General features: G+C 37.4%; 2 protein-coding genes across 4 annotated transcripts in view; one reads left to right on the top strand and one right to left on the bottom strand.

The window, feature by feature from the left end:
• Positions 1-405: 405 nt before the first annotated feature.
• Positions 406-17,437, bottom strand: mrpl15 (mitochondrial ribosomal protein L15). Its single transcript, XM_028803531.2, has 5 exons — positions 17,264-17,437; positions 10,131-10,288; positions 6,488-6,653; positions 1,748-1,871; positions 406-1,073 (listed from the first exon to the last, which is right to left on the bottom strand). The coding sequence occupies exons 1-5, from the start codon at positions 17,363-17,365 to the stop codon at positions 733-735; spliced, it is 891 nt and encodes a 296-aa protein (XP_028659364.1). The 5' UTR covers positions 17,366-17,437; the 3' UTR covers positions 406-732.
• The window catches only part of lypla1 (lysophospholipase 1), a 26,931-nt gene continuing 22,365 nt past the window's right edge, over positions 17,432-21,997 (top strand). The window contains exons 1-2 of one of the 3 annotated variants that reach the window (XM_028803532.2): positions 17,432-17,521; positions 18,457-18,540. In XM_028803532.2, coding sequence (XP_028659365.1) covers positions 17,465-17,521; positions 18,457-18,540 — 141 coding nt within the window. In that variant the 5' untranslated portion in view covers positions 17,432-17,464. Of the gene's footprint in view, positions 17,522-17,789; positions 17,809-18,154; positions 18,257-18,456; positions 18,541-21,997 lie in introns of those variants that run through there. The other 2 variants (XM_028803534.2, XM_028803535.2) reach the window with 2 other exon arrangements.

Raw genomic sequence — 21,997 nt, 5'->3', positions numbered from 1 at the left:
TCTCTTGAATATTCATACAGGTAAAAAAAACCATCCAACCATTGCCTTCTAGCATTCATTATAACTAAGTTACTAATCAGAAGGCATACTAGTGTTACGGCAAGACTGCGTCCAGTGACCTGCAGTACAATGTCATTGACATGGCCCTTTTATCACACTTTACCAAACGGGAAATAAATCAGACCAAGAATGCCAAATTCCCTAAACCATGGAACTCACTTGATTCTAAATGACACTTTGCCAAATTCAAATATTTACAAGAAAATTATCAATGACTCTGAAACACACTGTCAACACAATACTTATGAATCTAGTAATCTGACAACAAACTAACAGTGAAAACTTAAGCATGGAGTCAAACTTTACTCACAAATGTGTAGTAACCAGCCCAAGTATTGATGAAGGTGACATTTATTGTATTTTTTTATTTAGAATGTGGCAGTTAACCAAGACATAGGCTTCTAGAAAATATGGAAAATGGCAAAACCAATCCTACAATCAACACCTTTAAAAACATTTACCCCAAAGTCTCTCTAAAATATGAGAAACTAACAACAATACAAAGCCATTTACATAATATATCAAATGTATTTGATTAAACCCAGTCATGTATTTTTACCAGATTAATAAAAACAACCATCAACAAATGTTGAGATGTCTTGGTATAGTCCTTAACCACCACCAAACAATTTGTTTATTTCATGTATCTTTATTAGTCTTTGTCACAGGACTTTATGAAGAATTGTAATAACTGATAAGGCGTTCATCAGTGGGCTTCAGTATTTTCTTTTCAGCCATATTGACCACCCACCCTGGAGAAAGGCCAAAAAATATTTGTCTTGGACCTTTACGCATTGAGAGCATCTCAAAAAGTTCCTCCTTGGTGATGTCAGGCAAAATGTAGCCATAAGTCCTTGCAAGCTCCATCCGAGCTTCTTGAATCTTTCCAAGGTCAGCCAAATAGCCACGGTTTTTTGCATCTGTATAATACGGTAACAAATCCTCTCCTGGAAGCATGCGCTTTGGAATGGGCTGTCCTCTTGTGAAGAAAGGCACAGGTTTACACAGGATACCTGAGGCAAAATAATAATTTGAATAATTGTACATCAGTTAGGCTTCACACTTGAAGACTACAAGGCTTTAACCCCAATTTTACAGACACCACAAACTTTTTGTTGCTGAATTCAAATCTCCAAAACACTCATTAAGTACAAACAGTTCTGTGATGCATCTGGACCTGTCTTTGACCCACTGCAGATGCCATAATTTTTGAAGCATGTTTGACATTATTGGCATAAAGTCTTATAGTATTAGCAGACATACTCTACATTATGAGAGCACTGATGAATAACAGCCAAAGACTGCACATAAGGAAGCTGCCCTTCATGTGAAAAGTCATGTGAAAAGAAATGTAGTCATGGCTCACATGTTTTTATGAAACTATGAAGTTTCTGAATTGGGTGCCCTTTGTCAGGGGAAATATTTGTGAACCTTGTCTGCTCTTCATTGTTATGTGTGCAAACAATAAGCAATGCCTTTAAATCGTTGGAATAAATAAAAATCAGAAGTTTCATTTTGCTAATCACATTGCCAGGTTCCACCCTTTAAAAAGGAATTTTAAAACACACAAAGTAACCCTTGATCATCAAATAGTATAAATGTATGAACTGCTAATGGATGTCACCAGTAGAAAATAAAAATACATGTATATTGTTTTCATTTGTCTAATTTCACCAAAGCTACTTACATAAACTTCTCGGATCATAGAAGCTTGTTGTTATAACTCCTCCATTTTTCTCAATTGCAGCTATTGCCAATTCTGATGCCATCTGAACCTCAATGTTAACTTTAGCCGAGAACTTTTCGGCACCCTTAAAAAGAAAAAAAATTCATCAACAAACGAAACAAACAAACAGCTGATTTTTAATATCAACATTCTACTATCAGTAATTGTTTGGTTAATTACAATTCATGTGCACTGACAACTTTTAATAATGAACACAAAATGACATGTAATATAATCACATTAATTTTCTTTCATTTATTTTGCTTATTTCTGGTTCTCAAAATTTAACCAAACAGTAATCTTAAGTAATTTTATAACAAATTAGTATGAGAAACTGCCACTGAGATTTGCTATTACAGTATGTGTATAAATGCTGCCACCCAGTGGCAGTAATCGGGAATTTTACCCAACAAACTTGTACAAACTGCTGTAATTCTCAAACTAACTCCCTATGGGCCCCCATATAGAGGCAGGTTTTTGTTCTAACAAATTTAACAGTCAAGTTCACGTTTATTTACTGTCATCCTATGCAAATACAGAGTACAGGCCAAGCTAAAATTTTGTGTCTTCAGGACTCCGGTGCAAATACACAACATGCAGTGCAACAAGATAATGTATAGCATTAAGTGCAAATACAACATACAGTGCAAATAGACAAGACAGTGTACAGTAAATTGACACGACAATAGCTGGAAAAAGTACAGCAGATCAGTTATAATTGGATCACTAACTTAACTAGCTTAACAGCAGCAACATTATTTTGTAAAAAAAAAAAAAAAGAAAAACAAAAGTAATAAAAACAGATAAATGTATATCAGTTGGGTCATTTTACTTCTAATATCTCTCATTTCATTTTTTTGATCCTCTTATCTTATTCTGCATTCAGAAAAGCACAACAGTGTTGATTTTTAAACATAATACATTTACAGTGCATCCGGAAAGTATTCACAGCGCATCACTTTTTCCAAATTTTGTTGTGTTATAGCCTTATTCCAAAATGGATTAAATTCATTTTTTTCCTCAGAATTCTACACACAACATCCCATAATGACAACGTGAAAAAAGTTTACTTGAGGTTTTTGCAAATTTATTAAAAATAAAAAAACTGAGAAATCACATGTACATAAGTATTCACAGCCTTTGCTCAATACTTTGTCGATGCACCTTTGGCAGCAATTACAGCCTCAAGTCTTTTTGAATATGATGCCACAAGCTTGGCACACCTATCCTTGGCCAGTTTCGCCCATTCCTCTTTGCAGCACCTCTCAAGCTCCATCAGGTTGGATGGGAAGCGTCGGTGCACAGCCATTTTAAGATCTCTCCAGAGATGTTCAATTGGATTCAAGTCTGGGCTCTGGCTGGGCCACTCAAGGACATTCACAGAGTTGTCCTGAAGCCACTCCTTTGATATCTTGGCTGTGTGCTTAGGGTCGTTGTCCTGCAGAAAGATGAACCATCACCCCAGTTTGAGGTCCAGAGCGCTCTGGAGCAGGTTTTCATCCAGGATGTCTCTGTACATTGCTGCAGTCATCTTTCCCTTTATCCTGACTAGTCTCCCAGTTCCTGCCGCTGAAAAACATCCCCGCAGCATGATGCTGCCACCACCATGCTTCACTGTAGGGATGGTATTGGCCTGGTGATGAGCGGTGCCTGGTTTCCTCCAAACATGACGCCTGGCATTCAAACCAAAGAGTTTAATCTTTGTCTCATCAGACCAGAGAATGTTCTTTCTCATGGTCTGAGAGTCCTTCAGGTGCCTTTTGGCAAACTCCAGGCGGGCTGCCATGTGCCTTTTACTAAGGAGTGGCTTCCGTCTGGCTACTCTACCATACAGGCCTGATTGGTGGATTGCTGCAGAGATGGTTGTCCTTCTGGAAGGTTCTCCTCTCTCCACAGAGGACATCTGGAGCTCTGACTGAGTGACCATCGGGTTCTTGGTCACCTCCCTGTCTAAAGCTTTTCTCTCCCGATCGCTCTGTTTAGATGACCGGCCAGCTCTAGGAAGAGTCCTGGTGGTTTCGAACTTCTTCCATTTACGGATGGCAGAGGCCACTGTGCTCATTGGGACCTTCAAAGCAGCAGAAATTTTTCTGTAACCTTCCCCAGATTTGTGCCTCGAGACAATCCTGTCTGAGGTCTACAGACAAAATCCTTTGACTTCGTGCTTGGTTTGTGCTCTGACATGAACTGTCAACTGTGGGACCTTATATAGACAGGTGTGTGCCTTTCCAAATCATGTCCAATCACCTGAATTTACCACAGGTGGACTCCAATTAAGCTGCAGAAATATCTCAAGGATGATCAGGGGAAACAGGATGCACCTGAGCTCAATTTTGAGCTTCATGGCAAAGGCTGTGAATACTTATGTTCATGTGCTTTCTCAACTTTTTTTGCTTTCTCAATTTTTTTATTTTTAATAAATTTGTAAAAATCTCAAGTAAACTTTTTTCACGTTGTCATTATGGGGTGTTGTGTGTAGAATTCTGAGGAAAAAAATGAATTTAATCCATTTTGGAGTAAGGCTGTAACATAACAAAATGTGGAAAAAGTGATGCGCTGTATATATATATATAAGCAAAACATTCATGGCCACTTTGGGGACACTAAAGACACATGACGGTTGTGGCGATACATTAAAGCATTCACAGACTAAGTCAATTCCTTTTTAAATGTGATGCTGATGCCTCTCTCCTGGACATGTTGAACTACGTTTATACTCGATATGACAACTAAACTACAAACCTGGAAAAGAAATTCCTCAAAGAAACTTCTACAAAATCAACCCAAGCAAGGCTGCTGTTCCACACAATATACCTGTTTATATACTCCTAGAGTGTGCCAGTCAATCAGCCAATGTCTTCACAGGTACCTTTAACACATTGCTCAACCAAGTTGCTGTGCCCAAGTGCTTTAAGACTACAACTATCGTTCCTGTGCACTAAAAGCCAACACTAACATGCCTAAATGTCTATTATCCAACTGCACTCACTTCTGCCGTCATGAAGTGATTTGAGAGAATCATCATGTTATACATCAAGGATAACCTGCCAAGGATCTTCAACCTGATCCAGTTTATGCAATGCGAAAATTAATCTATTGATGAGATGATTTTTATTGACCTCCACTTTAACCCCTCTCATTTGGACAAAAAGAATACTTCTATAAGAATCCTGTTAACTAGTTTAAGCTCAGCATTCAACACAGGAATGTGACCAGTTAAATTATGGAACTCAGTGGACTAGGCCTGAATACACCACTACGTAACTGGATGTTGGATTTATTTGTTGGACGGCCTAAGTTGGTTCATATAGTCGGATTGTACTGGAAGTGAGAATGCCTACGCACTGGTGCACCACTGGACTGTGTCCTCTTTCCTCTACTGGCACACAACTTCATTGAAGGGTCTAGCTCCAATTACATCATCAAAGTTTGCTAATGATAAAACTGCTGATGAGCCCTATCACAACAATGACGAGTCAGCATACAGAGAAGATATTATAAGTGGTACGCAAAACATATGCAGTAAAATAGACAGAGTTGATTATTGACTTCAGGAAATCTTGTTCTGCCTACAGCCCACTCTACATACATGGCTCCAATGTTGAGACTATTCAAAGTATTACATTTTTCAGAGTGCATATTATATAGGACTTCACCGGGAGCTATCACTCTTTTTTTTTCTCTTGCTAAAAAAGATTAACAATGTCATTACTTTCTGAGACGGCTGAGAAAAACAACCCTCCATTCCTCCATCCTTGCCATACTTTACAGTGATGTGACAGAGAGTGTGCTAACCAGCTTTATTATTGTGTGGTTTAGGAACTGCAGCATTATGTACTATAAGATGCTACACAAGGTTGGGTGGATAATTGATAGCATCATTATGTGTCTCTACCTTCCATCCAAGATATATTCAATAATCATTTGTGGCCAATTCCAGTCATCCTTCACCTAAGTTTTTTGTCCTCCTCCAATACGGTAAATGATACTGCAGTACCAGGCCCACTCAACCAGACTGCTCAACAGCTTTTACCCCCTGGCTGTCAGGCTCCTTAATGCCTCCACTATCTCCTGGTGAACTGTGAACTTTATACACTTTTCTTCCCTTTAATCCTTAACTCTGCTTATAATCTAATTATTGGAACTATGTTAATGTAATTACTTTGTTTAATAACCTAACAACTATAACAATATTGTTCAACACCCTGTTATGTACAGTGTTGTAAAATATGGTACACTTTATGCTGTCTTGTGTTGTTGCACATTTCACTGGGGGCCTGAAGGCATGCAACTTCATCTCACCATGTACTTGCATGTAGCTGCAATGACAATAAAGAGTACTTCATTTGACTTGGCATATTGTAATTCAGGGCAACACTGAGGTAGACCATATCCTGGCAGTACTGGATACAAAGCAGGAACTTATCCTGGATATGCTGCCATTCCATGATAGGGCTGTCTCATGTTGACACTGACACTCATGCTGGGCATATTTAAAATTGGAATGTTAGGAGGAAAACCCGAAAAATGGGAAGAACATACAAACACCATAAAAACCAAGGATTCAAACCTGTGGCGCTGAATTCTTAAAGTAGCAACAAGGTACAAATGTCACTTGATTAACACAACACTTTTTAATTCTTAAGATAAATCAAAAGCAAAGTACATTTTTTAAATAAAAATCCTAACTTCTTACTGTACCTCAGCCACAAGCTGCACTCCATAGTCCCTCTTTAGTGGCTGTATTGTGACACCTCTACTGTTCACTAGCTGAGTGAGGTCAATCGATTGTGAAGGATCCACTCTACCCAAATCTATAAGATACTGGAGCTTGTTCAGGCTCAGTGGCTGATATTGAGGTCTACGACTGTGAAGAAAGAAAAATAAAAGATAAACCTGTTAAATTCATTTAATACTTATTCAAACGGTTTATAATCATTTGACAAAGAATGTGGCCACTTATTAAATAAGAACACAGTCATCGAGCCATGTTTCAAAAAGAACAAAATAGCACTAAAACATAAAGGCAAGATTATTCTAACTATCGCCAATTGAGCACACTTTGAGTGCCTTAAACCCACGGTTTTCAAACTGTGGTATGCGTACCACTGGTGGTACTTCAAGTCATGCCAAGTGGTACTCGTGTGGTCCTTTATTTTTCATGAATCAATGTTGCTAGAATGCCAATATGTTGCATATAATCATATACAGTAGAAGTATACTACTGTAAATGCGTGGAAGACTCCAAGCCGGCTTTTATTAGCGTGGGCACCCATTTCCCGAAAACTCGTTACCTACTCACATCTTTGGTCCAAAATTGGAATAGCACAGAAATAGACAACAAGTTTTCGTCCAGCCAGTGAATCACCAGAAATTGGAGCAAATGGATTATTATGCCTCAAGAGCCCAAGCTTAAACCCTCGCAGGTCTTATCTCAAGTCTACCCTTTCTCAAAGTGGATTGCGAAATGAACTTTTTGTGTCGTTTCTTTGAACAAACGAAAGAATTTGGGGGGAATTGACAACTGGCTTCTCAGCAGTCTCATTTCTTCAGTTCAATTTATGGTTTGTCTCAAGGAAGGTGGTGCGTTTCCGATCTGCGTGCAAAGTGATTTACCCGCCGTTTACCCATTTTACTGTGTTGTGTCCTGCGCAGTTCTTTCAAGATGGACAAATCCGTTATCAGAAAAGTGGCAACATCTGTGCAAGAATCACAAAGAGGCAGTTCGAACAGCAAAGTTTCCGGTGCTACCGAAACAACATTTCCGCCGAATGCTGAGCGACGAGATACACCGAAAGAACCACCAAAAGAGAAAATAAAGACAGCCCAACCAAATCGCAAGTACAGCGAAGACTATTTGCAGTGGGGGTTTTATTACATTGAAAGCGACACTCATCAGCAGCCTGTGTGCGTTATCTGCAATGAGGTACTGTTGAACCAGTGTATGAAGCCATCCTTACTTCAGCGACATTTTACAACTAAGCACAAAGATCACAACAGAAAGCCGTTGTCGTTTTTTGTCAGGAGTAAATAAGACTTTTTGAAGCGGCAGACAGTGTTCAGAAAAACAACAAGTGTGCCTGACAAGTGTTTGCAGGCATCATATGTTCTGTCATTGCTAGCGGCAAAACAAAATAAACCCCATACTGTCGTTGAGAAACTTGTGATTCCTTCGGCAATAGAAATCGTATCAATCATGTTCGACGACAAAATGGCCAGCATTTTGAAAAGTATCCTATGTTCTGATAACACCGTGCAAAGAAGAATTAAAGATATATCGGAGGATTTGATACAACAGGTGGTTGAGAAGATAATTGCAGCTAAGGAGTTTTCGATGCAGTTGGATGAAAGCACAGATATTTCAGGCGAAGCCCAGTTGGTCGTTTTTGTTCGTGTTCCAGATTCTGAAGATATTATCGAACATTTTTTGCTTTGTCGACCTTTACCTGAGAGAACATCTGGTGAGGAAATTTTCAAACAAATCGATGATTTCTTCCGCGAACATGATATTCTTTGGTTTTGGTGCGTTGCAATTTGTTCAGATGGAGCAGCAGCAATGACAGGAAGAACAGCTGGTTTCATTGCGAGAGCAAGGCAACAAAATAATTCGATAGTTTCTTCTCATTGCATCCTGCATAGACATGCGCTGGCATCGAAGAGAATGAGTGAGATTTTGCACGAGACCTTGAATGATGCTGTAAAAATTATTAATTACATCAAGAGCCGCCCTTTGAATGCACGGTTGTTCCGTCAATTGTGCCAAGAAATAGGTTCTGACCATAAGATGTTGCTTTTCCATACAGAAGTTTGATGGCTTTCAAGAGGAAAAGTTCTGATGAGGATTTTTGAGCTCCATGATGAGGTGCATCTCTTCCTGAAAGATTCGTCATCCCTTGCAGAGAAGTTTGAAGATGTGTCATGGGTTTGCCGCCTTGGTTACCTTGCAGACGTGTTTAAAAAATTAAACGAACTGAACGTGTCTCTCCAGGGATACGGACAAAACATTTTTACAATGGTAGAGAAACTTTCAGCTTTTCATAAGAAACTATTTCTGGATGAATCGGGTCGCAAATGGAAACTCGGAAATGTTTCCGATTCTCTCGGAATTTCTAGCAATGAACACTGCCGTCGATACAAGGGAAATACAGAAAGTTATTACCAACCATCTGAGGAAGCTCCATTCGGAATTTGTATCATATTTTCCATTCTTGACGTCAGGAAGCGACGTTGGAAAGCGCTGGATTACATCGCCATTTAATATGGAAAACATTATGAGTGCCGATCTTTCCATCCAGCAGCAAGAGATATTGATAGATATGACAGATAATCAGCATTTCCAAGAAATGTTCAAAGAAAAATCAGTGACAGAATTCTGGAGTCAAGTGAGGAAAGAGCATGATGAACTCTGTGCTAAGGCGATTACAGCTCTGCTACCCTTCGGCTCAACGTATCTATGCAAAAAGGCCTTTTCTTCCATGACAAGCATAAAGACGAAACCAAGAAATTGTTTGTATTTGGAATACGATCTGGTGGTCTCGGTAAGCACACTTTCTCCACGGATCCAGGACCTGATGGCAAAAAAAGCACACGTTTCGCACCAAGCATGGCAGTAAGAGTGAGTAACCTTACAAGTGATAATGTATTTTGCATGTGAACAAAGTTATTAAAATTCTTCTCGTGAGCGAGAATCTGCCGTCAAATAGCCGTGCATATGACTTTTCAGTCGTTTTACCGGTTTATACACCTCGCACTTTTTTTAAAACGATTCTTTAATTAGTTTAATATCACTTTAACGTCATAATTATAGTCATTATAGTGATTATAGTGACTTTTTCTTCAAAACAACACAGGCGTAAATTAACGATTCATTGACAGTGGTACTTCAATTTACTGGTCCTCACGGAGTGGTACTTGTTCAAAAAAGTTTGAAAACCGTGGCATTAAAAAATAATAATAATCAAACAACTTGACATCAGGCAAACTCACTGGGGGGAGACCCAATGAACAATGGAGGGATTACATATTTTAACTAAAATGGTAATGCATCAAAAGGTATTGGATACTTTTACTGAGCTAGGAAAGTACAGTTTGGCCCACTCCGCCTGTTCCTACCACAACTACTACTTCTACCCAACTCTTATAAGCAGAAAAGGAAGGAGAAATGAGATGAGATTAAGCATACGTTATCCACAACAGGCAGAAGATATAATTTGCCATGACCCTGGCAATATGATAAATGGCATAAATGATATGGAATTAAAAAAGAAAAATCGAGTTTTTAACTATCCTTTCACAAACTAAGAAACTAATGCTCAGTTTAGTTGTTAAAAAACTAATGTATTACCTGTGTCCTTCATTATATCCATACTTTGGGATAACAAGATAAAATGGAGTTTGTCCTCCTTCAAAACCCAGTCTTGGACGATTTCCTCTTTGTCTTTCTCCTTTGTGACCTCGGCCACTTCTGTTTCCTCCATGTTGGCCTCTTCCACGTCTCTTCTCCTGATAAATAAACATGCCTGTTTATACTAAAATGTGTGGATTTTGCAACCAAATTTAAGAACAGGCCAGTGGTCCTTTTAAGTGCGAACCCTTAAATTAGACTTAGCCTTTGGACTTAAGAACCAACAATAAAAGCTACATTTACACTGCACACCTGTTAACATGGCAGAATTGTTGTATGATTTCAAGTTACCCGATTCTTCTTCACACATGGAGAGCAGCTTCTTGTTCCCATTACTGTACATCTTTACATTTAAATGGCATATTCAATGTGTACACGTTATTGTTAAACTGATGAGGTATAAATTAAAATAAAATTAGTAACAGCTATTGAAAGAATGTGTTATATTGAATACAATTTTTAGTATCATGTAGACATTTATATTTTCAAGATACAAAAAATTCAGATGGTTTTTAAATAAAATACTACTTCTGGTTGAGTATTTTTTCTCAAATTTCATACCCGTTTGCTTTTTATCATTATAAATATCTATACACAATTTGAATAATCTATCTATCTATAATTATAACCATAGTTCACTTGAAAATTCACAAAAGTATTCAGTTAAAGTACAACTTACAGTTGCTAGAAGGTGTACAAAATCTCATTGACCTAGGTCAAAGCATTTTCAAAATATCATGTTTAAACACAGACAGACATAATTTCAAAAATGGTATGACTCAGAAAGGTCTAAAATATCAAGATTCATTTAATTCTTGAGGTCATATTCTTTCACAATCCCTATACTTTCTCTATACCATATACAGATGTTCTGGGCATATTCTGGTAGCCTCTTGCTGTAGTAAAACCAGTCACTGACTCTGACCTGCAGTGTGCAAGCAGTAGAAGTCCAGATTATGAATGTGGTTATATTAGCAGCCACAATGTATCATGGCAACTCACACAACCACCTTCCTTGCAATTCCCCATGACTACAAGGCAGATGTTAGCTTCTTAGAGAGGATTTTTCAGCAGTATGACTAACTGGAAAGTTTTGAGTGTTTTACGATCAATTTCATTTATGAAGTGTAATGTTGTTGTGATAAATTGGGGTTAATAATCACTTATTGGCAGTTATCAGGTGAGGTTTTAGTTATTTAAACTTTACAGTACTATAATCAAAATAAAACTAAGCCTTTTGAATGTCTGTTTGATTATTTGTTAATCACACAAAAATGGCAGCTCAGAATACAGTGCCAATGCAGCGACTATACTTTCCATCAGGCAGCATGAGTATGCCGTGGTGAGGATATCATCATCAACAAAAACAAAGTTTCGTAGCTGCAGAATCTCACCAAAGATCACAAAAGACAGTTTTTATCCTATTAATTTATACACAGGCAGCGCCGGGTACTTATATAGTATTCCATATGGCCGATAACAATGCCCCTAGACAAAATTTGGCACTTTGGCTCAAAATATTTGATTTATTGTTGAAAGCCTTCACCATCAAATGTACTGTTAATAGGGGTGATGTATATATGTCATCATTGTACACATTCTCTGTCCAAAAGTCATTACATGTTTTCCTTGCTAGTGCTGTCCACATGGTAGGTTGCTGCAGTCTAACCTTTTAACCTCCTTGGCATTAACTCCAAGCATTTCTTGGGCTTGAAATTCTATGTAAATATGATTAATCAGGAGTAGTATATTGGTTAACATATTTTGATGAGATGTAGAGCATTAAGTCTGAATATTGGTTAGCACGGTATTATGATGTTATTTAATCTAAAAGATGACAGCAGAATATGAACAAATCATGATTTATTTCTAGAAATTCAACAACTCTATGGTAACTTATCAGTATTCATATGACTGGGGTGAAGCCTTCATACAAAACACAATGGCAAGTAAACGAGAAGCCGTAAATCCAGTTTTAGAACAAACTGGGACTGAACCATCAGGTGAATAAAGCAAAGTGAAGCGGTCACCAGATGTTGACAAGGGATAGTGAAACTGATGCAAATAGCACTCTATGACTTGAACCATCGTGATATGCCTTGTGAATTCAGTCCCATGAAGGATCATCATGGTGTAATTTCTTTCAAAATAATTGCAATCAAGTAGAAAGACAAGAAAGACATTAGCCCCCTAAGCACTAAACATAATGCAGCAACTGTAAATATTTGTTTCAGGGGGAATGTGGAAGTCACCAACTCTTACACTGTGGTTTCCTACAATAACACAATGAATGTGCCCTCTAGTGCATAAGCAACAGAAAAAAAAAAAAAAAGTATACAAAGAAACATGCTTCTACCATCTCAATTAAAACATCAGGCTGTGCATTGGTATCTGAAAATATAGCACACATAGGACGTGTACTAAATCTGCATCAATTCAGCAATGGACACTAGACATACTTTTCCTACTGTGTTTATGATGACATTGTAGTCTTTACAAGTTTCTGTAACGCGCAATATTTATTCTTACTGATAAAAATCTAACTTTTTGACTTGTTGTTTCGGGGGTAAACATCATGCTAAGGAGGCTATTCAGCATGCTTGTTTTATATGTGGTAAAGCAGTGGGATCTTCACTCACGATCCTGGAGGGCTGAAGGTTTTCATTCCATCCAGCTTCCTATATAGAAGACAGTCCTTGCTGATAATGAAAGCTGGTATTTAACTGTATTGCTTGCTAGCATTTTCATTCATCCAAGCCAAAGTTTAATTACATTGTAGAGTTTCCGTTTCTGGGAACATTATTCATATTTTGTGTGTCAAATATAACAAACGTAGACTTCATAATCCTCTGCTTTTCTTTCTCATTTATTTCTAAACATTTTAATAGATACTTCATGAAGCACATTAATCATTTTAAATGGAACCAAGTTAGCTGGACAGCCTCAGGTTTATTGTTTGTTATTTGCATTTCGGTTTTAACTATAGCTGGTTAAGAAAAGAGGAAAACTGAAACCTAAATATAGCTGCATAAAACTAAAATAGGCAAGTAAGGATTCTGATTTGTAACAAAAGAGTTGAATAAAAGTAAGCATTAAAATATATAGCTTTAGCAACAAATACAGGGCTTGTAATGAAGAAATTGTTGGAAGGCACTGTGGCCCTCTAGGACCGTAGGAGAGGATCCCTGTGGGTATTGCATTACTGCTGTGCTGCTTTGGTATTTCAGGGCAGTATTACATGGTTTGGGTTATCATTTTAATGCTTATGACACTTAGACCTATTTAAGTGTTAAAACTGGATGCTCAACAGAGATCATCTAGGTCACAATGCACCTTTTCTAAATTAAAGACATCTATTTTTATATGTAAATTTCCCTGTCATTTTGTTAGTTTTCAACAAAACATTTTTATATTTAACAGCAACATGAACAAGTTTCTATACGCACCCTGTTATAGCACTGAAACAGAAAACTTTTCACTATGCAGTCTGGAACCCAGGAATCGAACTACAAATGGTGAAAGCTCACCTTAAGAAACTCTTTTCTCATTTCCTAGACAGTGCACAATATTTAAAGTACAAAATGAAGGAGTATAAACTTAAAATTAGAATTAAAAGTTCAAACCTACATATATACAAAATGAATCTACCTATGTTAATCTATAGCCAGCTATTTCTAACCACTCCCACCCCAACCACTCCATATGCAACATTTTTATGTTTGTATATCACAAACACAAAACAAGCTCTTGAGATTTTCTGTGGGATTATATTCCAACCAGTTTCACAAATTAAATGGTAACTTCTAAATTATTTAATTGGTCTTTTTCTTCTTTTACTTTGCATTCAGAAACAAATGTTATCCGCATATTGATCTGATAGAATTTTACATCAGATGCCCCACCTGACGTAACCCCCCAACATTTATTCAGGCTTGGGACCAGCAAGAAGAAACACACTGGTTTGTGCATCCCCCATGGCTTGGTTTTAAAGAATAAGGGTGACATGCAGAACTGTAGTAACTACAGAGGGATAAAAGTGATCAGCCACAGCAAGAAGTTATGGGAAAGAGTAGTGGAAGATAGGTTAAGAAGGGAGATGATGATTAGGGAGCAGAAGTGTGGTGACATGCCAGAAGAGCACTACAGATGCAATGTTTGTTCTGAAGATGTTGATGGAGAAGTATAGAGAAGGCCAAAAGGAGTTGCATTGTGTCTTTCTGGACTTAGAGAAAGCATTTGACAAGGTGCCTAGAGAGGAGTTGTAGTATTATACGAGGAAGTCAGGAGTGGCATAGAAGTATTTAATAGAGGTACATAATACGTACAAGGGAAGTATGACAGTGGTGAGGCTTGTTATAGGAGTCACAGATGCGTATAAAGTGGAGATGTGACTACATCAGGGATAGCATATGAACCCTTTCTTATTTGCAATGGTGATGAACAGGTTGACAGATGAGATTAGAAAGGAGTCCCCATGGACTATGATGTTTGCGGATAACATTGTAATCTGTGATGAAAGTACGAAGAAGGTTGAGGAGATCCTGGAGAAGTGGAGATATGCTCTAGAGAGGACAGGAATGAAGGTCAGCAGGACCAAGACAAAATACAGGTGTGTGAATGAGAAGGAAGTCAGGGGAACAGTGAGGAGGCAGGGAATAGAGCTGACAAACATGGATGTGTTTAAATATTTGGGATCAACAGTAGAGAGCAACAGGAATTGTGAAAGAGAGTGCAGGTGGGGTGGAGAAGAGTGTCGGAAGTGATTTGTGACAGACTGGTGAGACCAGCTATGTTATATGGGTTTGAGACTCTGGCAATGACAAAAAGACAAGAGACAGAGCTGGAGGTGGCAGAGTTAAAGATGTTAAGATTTACATTGGGCAAGACGAGGATGGACAGGAATAGGAACGAGTACAAGTACATTAGAGGGTCATCTTAGGTTACACGGTTTGGAAACAAAGCCAGAGAGGAGAGATTGTGCTGGTTTGGACATGTAAAAAGGAGAGATGCTGGGTATATTAGAAGAAGGATGCTAGGGATGGAGCTGCTAGGCAAAAGGAAAAGAGAAAGGCCTAAGAGGAGGTTTATGAATGTAGTGAGAGAGGAAATGCAGGTGGTATAGGTGTGCAGAGGATTGGAAGTTATTGAAACAGATGATCCGCTGTGGCAACAGCTAACAGGTGCAGCCGAAAGAAGAAGGTGACCTTGCATTCAGAAATATGTGCTAATATATTCAAATGTAAACAAAATTTGCATTTTTTGCCATTTTTAAAAGTTTTCTTTTTACTCTTATTAATTCACCTTCTCCTTTGGAGTTCACTCTATGAATCGTATCCAAATGCTGACGATCAGTGATGAACAGTACAGACACTGGTGCACATGATACATACTAATGAGAAGCAGCTACTTCAGTGTAAAATTCACTTGTAAATTAAAACTAAATACGAAAAAGCTTAAATTAACATAGTATAAAAAAAGCCAAAATCTTAAAAAGCCAGAAAAACAACAATAACTAATGTCATACATACAAATGCTTGCTGCGATCAACTAAAATTTAGCAAACCTCTTTCATAATTTCTGGATTGACACACACACAAAAAAAGTCAAGAGACTGGGAAATGTTTTTTTTAATAAAGGCAGGAGACCAGTTAAAAGCAGAAGGTGGTTGAGATAAACATATGCAGTTAGGGTGGTCCACAGGACTGAACTTGAGGACCACTTAGTTAAGCCTTTTATTACTAATTAACATAAAAAATAGATCTAACATTGAAGTAGGGGCTCTGTTTGAACATTAGTATCACTTGCACTGTTCATAACTAATTGTCAGTATCTGGGTACAATTAAGGGAGTAAACGCCAAAAAAAAAGATTAATTAAAAAGAATGTGTTACTTTGGCACCGTTTTAGTTATTTTAGGTTAACAATTAAAAGATTTGGTAAACAATAAAAATTTCTGTATTTTGTTCACATGTCCATAATCTAGCACATATTTCTGAAAGCAAAATAAGAGAAGCAAAAAGTCTAAAAAAAAAAAATTAGATAATTTAGAATTATGAATTAATCATTTATTTGTGAAACTACTGTAGTTGGGATATAAACCAGCAACCACAGTGGTGCCTCTGGACTGGTACTTTGGCTAAAGATATCTGATTGCCTGCTTGATGCCTTCACCATCAAAAGTGTTGATTGGTAAAATGTCCTGTTATTGTGCACATTCTCTATCCAACAGTCATTCCAGTACAGTTTTTCCTTGCTAGTGTGGCCAACACTGTAGGCTGCTGTTATCCATCTTTTTAAGTGTCATGCTCGGTTTGTATATGATAATGCATTACGGTTGTGCTGTTTTGATATTTCAGCACATTATTATAGTTTGGGTTATCATATTATAGCTCCATCTTTTGACGTGTTAAATCCAGATGTTTAAGAAACACTCCAGATCATGAAGTGCACAGCACTCAAAGAGACGTTGTTTCGATTGGGAATCTGAAACCCAGAGATCAAACCACAAATAATTTAAAAATGACATTGTCCACGTAATGCAACTCTTCTACTATTTCCCAAGAGATTTCAAGGTATTTGCACGTATAAAATGAAGGAGCACAAACATAAAACAGAACTTAAACGTTCACATCTGCATATATAACAAAATTAAGCTAGCGACGTTCATTTACAACCAATTATCTGAGATAACTCCCAATCCCTCCATACAACATAAAACACATTTCTGCAGCTGTACAAAACATACACTAAACAAGCTGTCAAGCCTTTTGGTGTATAGTCACCCACGGGGGATATGAACCTGCATCCATGTAGATTCACGCGTATCTGGCTAGGCGCAAACATCCATGCTACCTTACGATTAAACCAAATAAAATGCAAATACATTTCTGTCTACATCGTTGCAATTAATGCCCAAATAGTTTTGCTTAACTTGCCACTGCAGTAGTGCTTCAATGACAGCCACACAGCCCTCTACCTCTAAACTGAATTAGAAGCCTCGTTCTAATGCCAGCATTTAACAATGCTACAGGATTTATTGTTGCGTTTCACTGTTTCTTGTTTTTTGGCACTCACGTTTTTCTTGGCTCCGGGGTTCGGTCCGAGATTAACAAGAGATATCCTTGGTAGCTTTTTTAGCAGATCTAAAGACTTAGCTCCGCTTTTGGAAATGGACATTGCGAACTCTTCTCAAGGGCAGCGAATCGGCGCCCTCTCACACGTGGTATAAGTCAGCAAATTGCTTTACGGCAGAAAGCTCCCGATGACATTGCGCAGATGCGGACAATGATTTCCTTACGTCTCATTGTTTCCTCGCTATGCCGATCTATTACGGTAAATGTGGATCAACGCAGCACTAAGTGGTTTGGAACACAAAACAAACGAAGCAATGTAATGCAGGACTAGGCTCTTCATCATGTGTCTATATGGGACTGAGCAATAAATACGGATGCGTCGGGAAATGCCTGCACACGTGGAGGTGGAGGCATTACTATTAGCGTATTTAAACCACTTTAGATATTTTGAAATTGAACTTGTTTTGTGAAAAACGTTATTTGAATGGCGATTTCAAATAGTTAAACTAAAGACAGTGATCGTGTTCCTTCAGCTGTGATATTAAAGTAAGTTATGGGGTTTCATGTTTCGTACTTTTCCTAACAAGTTCGTTGGACAAAAATTGCTTCAAAGTCCTGCAAGATACATGATAATAACTTAGAACTAAGGTATGCATCGTTGTGACGTAATCCACTCCACCACGTTTATAAAATGATTACATCTTGCCTGAGTTGCCTCGAAAGCTTGCATATTGTAATCTTTTTAGTTAGCCAGTAAAAGGTGTCATTTTGCTTGGCTTTTCTCTACATTCATAATGGCTAACATGGTACAACACCCTAGTACTACAGATGCTACGAAAACCAAAGAAAGCACACTTTACAAAGGGACCCTATCGGATTCAAGTTATCCCAAAAGGGGGCGGGACTTCCTCCATTGGTGTTATGTTAGTGTGACAAGTGGATCTCGGTCATCTCCGCCTGTTAACCTCCCTTTAAACTTTTAAGATACGCGGGGGTGAACCTGCACTAGTAGACTGTTTTTGTCTCACATTTTTATTGCTTTATTTACTGACGTGTCTGTTTAATTATGTACTTGTATGTTCGCTCTCCGATGCTTTTTTTGTGCTCTAAAAACAATAATTGAATTTGCAATCTGTAGTCTGCACCCATCAAGGGCGCGTATCGATTCATCTTTGTTTTCTTTTTGAATGTCAGCGATCAGTTCGGTGCATGTGCGGTAACAACATGTCTGCGCCGCTCCCAGCCATTGTCCCTGCAGCAAGGAAAGCCACAGCCGCGGTAAGTCCTGCAGTGCAAGCTTCGTGCAGAATATGTGAATGGGTCGTTTAGAACGAACGAGTGCTTCGGACGGATCATTTGCGAGGTGGTTTACGTTGTTTTCGGATATTTATTAGACACCTAAGTTCATTTTTGTATGAGTGACATTTTGTTGAGACAGACGCATCCCATCATTAGAATTCAAATTAACCGATATAATTTTTAAATCAATCTGAATTCCAATCAGTTTAGCATGGTCACCGACAAAAGTTAAAAGGACTTGGAGGGTAAAGTGTTGCTCACACTATTTGGAAGTCATAACCGTGCTAACCATTTGAAACGGGACTTAGATGTGCTAAGAAAACGTTAGCAACACCAATGACAGACCCAAGGTCAGACATCATAAAGTATTACATTAAAATTTAATGAGGACAGCATGCACTTACATTACCACTTATTAGAATCTTTACAGAATAAATAAACGTTAATGTAGCACTAGTATGTATGTGTATATATTATATATATATATAATATATATATATATATATATATATATATAATGTGTGTATGTACGCATGAATTGGCGTTGCTAGATGTGATTTAGTGTGTAAGTGTTCACACTGCGATGGGCTTGGAAATGGATTGATGTATTATATACTTAGCTGTTTATTTTTAAAGTTGCTTTTGTTTTTATTTAATGTACTTTTTGTTTTATGTTATATTTATAAATGTGTACAGCCCAATGAGCAAAAAATGGGAATTATATTTGCACCTGAGAAAATTCCCTAAGCTGTCTTAAGCTAAAAGTGTATCTGTGTTTGTCCAAGGTTTCCAAAATTCTGCAGCTTTAGCTGACTTCAAAGAATTATTATAGAAGTAAGTGTGACACCTAGTTTAAACGGTTTTAGTACATTTCAGAGCAAAACAAACAAAAATGAAGAGGAAAATAAATATTGCTAAAAGGAAAGTTGCTAGTTCTTATCAGATATCTTCTTACATTTCTTCAAGTTCCTATTCTATACTTACAGGATTTAAGTGATGGAATATTTATGTCAATGTTGTATTTGTAAACAAATCTAAGTTTGTGCTTCTATCAGAGTCTATGCTCTTAACTGATAAATTAACATTCTGTTATTACAGATATAGCTGATATTACATGTTATCTTACAAGGGGTAAAGGATTATACCTTATTTCTACGTACTTAAGTAAAACATCTCTCTCTATTAAAAAAAAAAGACTAGGGAGACGAGACGTAAATTAAGTAAGGTAAGTGTAGTGAATGGAAACTAAATGTGCAAAAATCCCAGAGTTGTTGGTTACTTAGCCAGAAAATGGCTTGTTTTATTGGTACACGGTGAATGTAATTACAGCATTCTGCTTAATAATGTCATAAATGTGGTGTAGTTGAACACTTGGCTTCTTTCATTTTCTCACTTTTATTTAGTACTAGCCAAAATACCAGGTGTTGCCCAGGTATATTTGTAGAATAGGTTAAGGAAACAAAGCAAAGGTTTATGTGTTTTTTAAATGATGACTATGTTGTTATTGCTAGCTGTCTCATCCACCATCCACACTGCTTCCCTATCAATGTCTCTGCACTTGTGAGTTGAGAATTTGTTCTTTTTGGGTCCTATTTGATTCCTGAAGTGTTTTAAAGTCTTACTGGATTGTACCCATGAACACTGCCATGTCTGACTCTTCTTCTAATCAGTCTATTCAAATGTTTCACTTGATCTGAGCCAACAGGTGGCACTGGTGTGTACTGTAGCACACATGAAAAACAAAAACCCAATGGAACCTTACAGGGTCAAATTTTGGGTTCCAAAGTAGTCTGTCTTCTCAGGGAACATACAAATAGAAATTCTATATATTTGAGTACAATGTGTCACAATAGCTAAGGCAACTGAACTTTTAAACCACACAGGTAATGTTTAATTTTGTGCTTGTTCACTTAACGTTGTTACCCTGTGTGCTAACAAAAGACGTATACAGTTGTAGGGTATCTTTTAGTAAGGCAGAGTTCAATTCTTTACCAGTCATTTAGGTTAAATAATAAAGAAGAAAAAGAAAATAAGTGGATTGCAAAAATAGATGAATAGATGGAAATACCAGTGCACTAATGTAATGTAGGTAATCTGTCAATGATTATGCTTCCTTTTAGAGTACGGCACTTTGTTTACTAAGAATTGTAAATGAAAGGCAAGAAAAAATTATATAAAGCAAATAGTGACAGATGTTTTACTCTTAGAAACATGGCTTAAACATAAATGGGGATAAAGTTCAAACCTCATATTGTCTTCTTGATATATACATCTGCATGACTGATCTTGAGTAACAGTAAAACAATTTATTTTTGAACTGCCTAACATATTTTGAGTTGTCTTCACCCTCGTTACTTGATAAAGATCTTTTTATGTTTTATTCTTAACAGATACAGCTAAGTTATTTGTAAAAATCTTAACTCATTATTCACATGGCACATTGTTTAATTTATTAGTATGATGTACTGATTTTAATTTTTGTTAGGATTACTGGAGAATTGTTGTCAGTAATTGTTGGAATATGAAAGTCACTCTGAATGGGAAACTAGGTTGTGAATTTTTTTTTTCGTATTAATCCTAAAAGATTCATTAATAATTGAAGAATCAAATGCATGGTTGAAGTTACCCACTAGGCAAGCTGTAAAATTTCTGAGCACTCATAGGAATATTTCTTGCAAAGCAAACCTGCCTCTGAAGTTCCCAGAACAAAGCTAAGATATATTTACTTCACCTTATCCAGTTAAGTGGGTTCCTGCACACATTCTCCCGGGATGTATCAAGAGTGGCCAAATTGGAGGAGACGTTTAAGGTGACACAGGGAAGGGAGAAGGGACTGTTTGATAAAACTGGACTGTGAATCAGCACAAGAAGCTGGAATGAATTGATAGCTGAAAAAGAAGTCAGGACTACTATGCTTGGTTCACTGACATCACGGCACACACCAAGTTTAGCAGAACAGAGCCTAGATGCATTGTTAACATTTGAGCTTTTAGCTTCTTTTTAGTGGGCTGATTTAAGTATATGGGGCTGGAGATGTTCATTCTACCTGGTTTAGATGAAATAAAACGTGATGTGCTTTGCATGATAATGCCTTCAGAAAAGTATAATGTAATCAACAAGGTTACTTGTGCAAACACTTACAGCCATTCTGCATTTAGAGATTGTAAAATACATAGAATTTACAATGAATATCGAAGATTACTGAAACAGAATTGCTAAAGTATAGTCCTCCTAGATATTTGTGTAACAGAACATTTGTTCAACCAGTCAGTCTTTGTTTCATATTGTTCCTAGCTTTAACTCAATAAATAAACCTTTTGATTGGTTGACTGATGCCATGTAAAAACTGTTCTGTCATTAATAAGTATCTGTGCAAGTAAGATACCAATATAGTGTTGTCAGGTTTATTACTATAACACCAAAGCCAATGTTTGTA

Source organism: Erpetoichthys calabaricus, chromosome 6 (assembly GCF_900747795.2).
Source record: "Erpetoichthys calabaricus chromosome 6, fErpCal1.3, whole genome shotgun sequence".
Taxonomy (NCBI): Eukaryota; Metazoa; Chordata; class Cladistia; order Polypteriformes; family Polypteridae; genus Erpetoichthys; species Erpetoichthys calabaricus.
The sequence above is the reverse complement of the archived record's forward strand: the minus strand, read 5'-3'. Positions and strand labels throughout refer to the sequence as shown.

Excerpts from the sequence above, each read along its gene's own strand:
- mrpl15 (XM_028803531.2), bottom strand. The coding sequence starts at position 17,365 with ATGTCCATTTCCAAAAGCGGAGCTAAGTCTTTAGATCTGCTAAAAAAG. Across the intron at positions 10,289-17,263 it reads ACCCCGGAGCCAAGAAAAAC|GAGAAGAGACGTGGAAGAGG; the intron begins GTGAGTGCCAAA and ends TTTATTTATCAG. Across the intron at positions 1,872-6,487 it reads GAGTGCAGCTTGTGGCTGAG|GGTGCCGAAAAGTTCTCGGC; the intron begins GTACAGTAAGAA and ends TTTCTTTTTAAG.